Source organism: Babylonia areolata, chromosome 23, assembly GCF_041734735.1.
Source record: "Babylonia areolata isolate BAREFJ2019XMU chromosome 23, ASM4173473v1, whole genome shotgun sequence".
Taxonomy (NCBI): Eukaryota; Metazoa; Mollusca; class Gastropoda; order Neogastropoda; family Buccinidae; genus Babylonia; species Babylonia areolata.
The window spans coordinates 29,627,108-29,629,771 of record NC_134898.1 but is presented as its reverse complement, the minus strand read 5'-3'; the positions used below and the strand labels follow the sequence as shown (position 1 = coordinate 29,629,771).

Sequence of the window (2,664 nt, the reverse complement as noted above, 5' to 3'; positions counted from 1 at the left end):
TAGACGGGCGCTATAGCCAAGTGGTTAAAGCGGTGGACTTTCAATCTGATGTGTGTGCTTGCGTGGGTACATGTGTGTGGGTGCGCGCGTGGAGATGGGAAACATCACTGTGTTTTATGAGCAGTCTGTGTGCTGGAAGCCAAGGACTGGGCAAAGTCGGTCTGATTGCTGCAGCAGCTGAGGCAAAGTCTTATCCTGAAACCCTAAGTCTGGAATCATGTCTGGCACTTCTCAATGAGGTACTGGCGAACTGAAGAGCGATAAGCTTACCAAGCACTGGAAGGAGGATGCGACTGAGGAAAAGTGTTACATGGAAGGAACATGAATGGAGCAAATGAACGCCACACAGAGTATGCGACCTGGTTCAACCTTTTTTTTATCGGGTGTCGAAATAACATCACTTTTCATGCATATAGAAAAAGAGAGAAAGGGTGGAAGAGAGAGAGAGAGACAGAGACAGAGAGAGAGACAGAGACAGACATACAGACCAACAGAGACAGACAGACAGACAGACTATAAAGAGAGACAGTCAGACAGCAGACAGATAGACAGACGAAAAAACATTCATGTACACATAGAGAGAGAGAGAGAGAGAGAGAGAGAGAGAGAGAGAGAGAGAGGTCAGTGGACGAATAACAATATATATATATATGAATGTCTTGAAATATCAGCTAGTTAAGTGTCTACGACTTTCGTGACAACGTTGTCTTTGTTTTTGTGTGTGTTTTTTCAGGTTCACCCCCACGTGCAGAATGACCCAGGCTAACATGACAGGGGCACAGAGAACACTGTCAATGTGAATCACATCGTGCTCTCCCCTGCACATTCTGTACCCCGGACAAAGTGTACCCTGGACACTGGACACCTTGTACGCCGGACACATTCTAACCAGGACACATTCTACCCTGGACACTTCGTAGGATGAGTAAACCATGGACTCTTGCTCACAGAGCTCAAGGGATCATACCACGTGACCTCAGTGACACTGCGGAAGTAAGGGGGTTCGTGACCTTGTCACCTTGCGCAAATAGGGGTCGTGACCTTTTCAACTTGTGCGAGTAGGGTTCGTGACCTCTTCACCTTGTGCAAGTAAGGGGTCGTGGCCTTTTCACCTTGTGCAAGTAGCGGTCGTGATCTTATCACCTTGTAAAGTAGCTCGTGACCTCTTGACCTTTACGTGCGGGTCGTGACCTCTTCACCTTGTAGACGAAAGGGTCGTGACCTCGCAGATCTTGTGGACATAGGGAGGTCAGTCGTGACCCGCTGACCTTGTAGCAAGCGGGTGGACGGGAGGGGGCTGGGGGTGTCGCGACCTCGTGACCTTGACTCCTGATGACAGCCGTCATGGCAGCGGTGTCGCCGTCGTCGCAGGGCCGACTCCTGAGGCGAATCTCCATCGCCAACAGACCACGTCCCTTCCGTGTGGTGGTTCTGGGACAGGAGGGCGTGGGAAAGTCTGGTGAGTGGGTGGTGTGGTTGGGTGGGGGGGTGGGGTTGGCTTGGTGCATGGATGGATGGGTCGGTGGATGGATAAATGGGCGAGTGTGTGGTTGGATAGGTGCAAGAGGTGGATGGTTGATCAATTATTGAGTGAGTGAGTGAGTGATTGGGTGGATGTATTAATGTATTCAGTGAATGAGTGAGTGAGTGTGACTGATGTATGTGTGTGTGTGTGTGTGTGTGTGTGTGCGTGTGTGTGTGTGTGTGCACGCGCGCGCGCGTGCCAGTGCGTTAATCTGCGTTTATGGGCTACAATGTCCCCATACCTGCTGTCAATGGGTCTTAAAAACCTGCTATTTCCCAAGGCAGCCATTTCCACGACCTCTTTCCACCCCCAAACCCCCACACCTCCCCGCCCCCCATCCCCACACCTGCACACCCCGACACCTCCCCCGCCCCCCATCCCCACACCTGCATACCCCGACACCAGCCCCTCCTCCCATCCCCGACCCCATTCCAAACAAACCTCTGCACCACGTCACTCATAACAGCGGGTCACAATGACCGTTTCAATCTGTCACACGTACACACAAGGACACACACACACACACACGCACGCACGCAAACACACAGTCACACACACACTTAGTCATACACTCACTCACTAACTCAATCACTCATCCATCCATCCATCCACACACACACACACACACACACACACACACACACACACACACACACACACACACATAGTCATACACTCACTCACTCATACACCCATCCATTCATCCACACACACACACACACACACACACACACACACACGCACGCACGCACGCACGCACACACACACACGCACGCGCACACAATCACACACACACTTAGTCATAAACTCACTCACTCATCCATCCATCTATTCATCCACACACACACACACGCACGCACGCACACATACACACACACACACACGCACACACATACACACGCACACACAGTCACACACACAGTCATACACCCACTCTCTCATCCATCCATCCATTCATCCACACACACACACACACACACACACACACACACACACACACACACACACAGAGTCACACACACACACATACAAACACACATACACACACACACACACACGCACACACACACACACGCGCACACACACACACATACACACACACGCACACACACACACACACACGCGTGCACGCAAGCACG

At 51.5% G+C, this 2,664-nt stretch overlaps 1 protein-coding gene across 1 annotated transcript in view; it reads left to right on the top strand.

Annotated features, from left to right (window-relative positions):
- The first annotated feature begins 1,311 nt into the window (after positions 1-1,311).
- LOC143298080 (ras-related and estrogen-regulated growth inhibitor-like) overlaps positions 1,312-2,664 on the top strand; it is a 15,909-nt gene continuing 14,556 nt past the window's right edge. Inside the window, exon 1 of the mRNA XM_076610759.1 lies at positions 1,312-1,459. Coding sequence (XP_076466874.1) covers positions 1,333-1,459 — 127 coding nt within the window. The 5' untranslated portion in view covers positions 1,312-1,332. The remainder of the gene's footprint in view (positions 1,460-2,664) is intronic.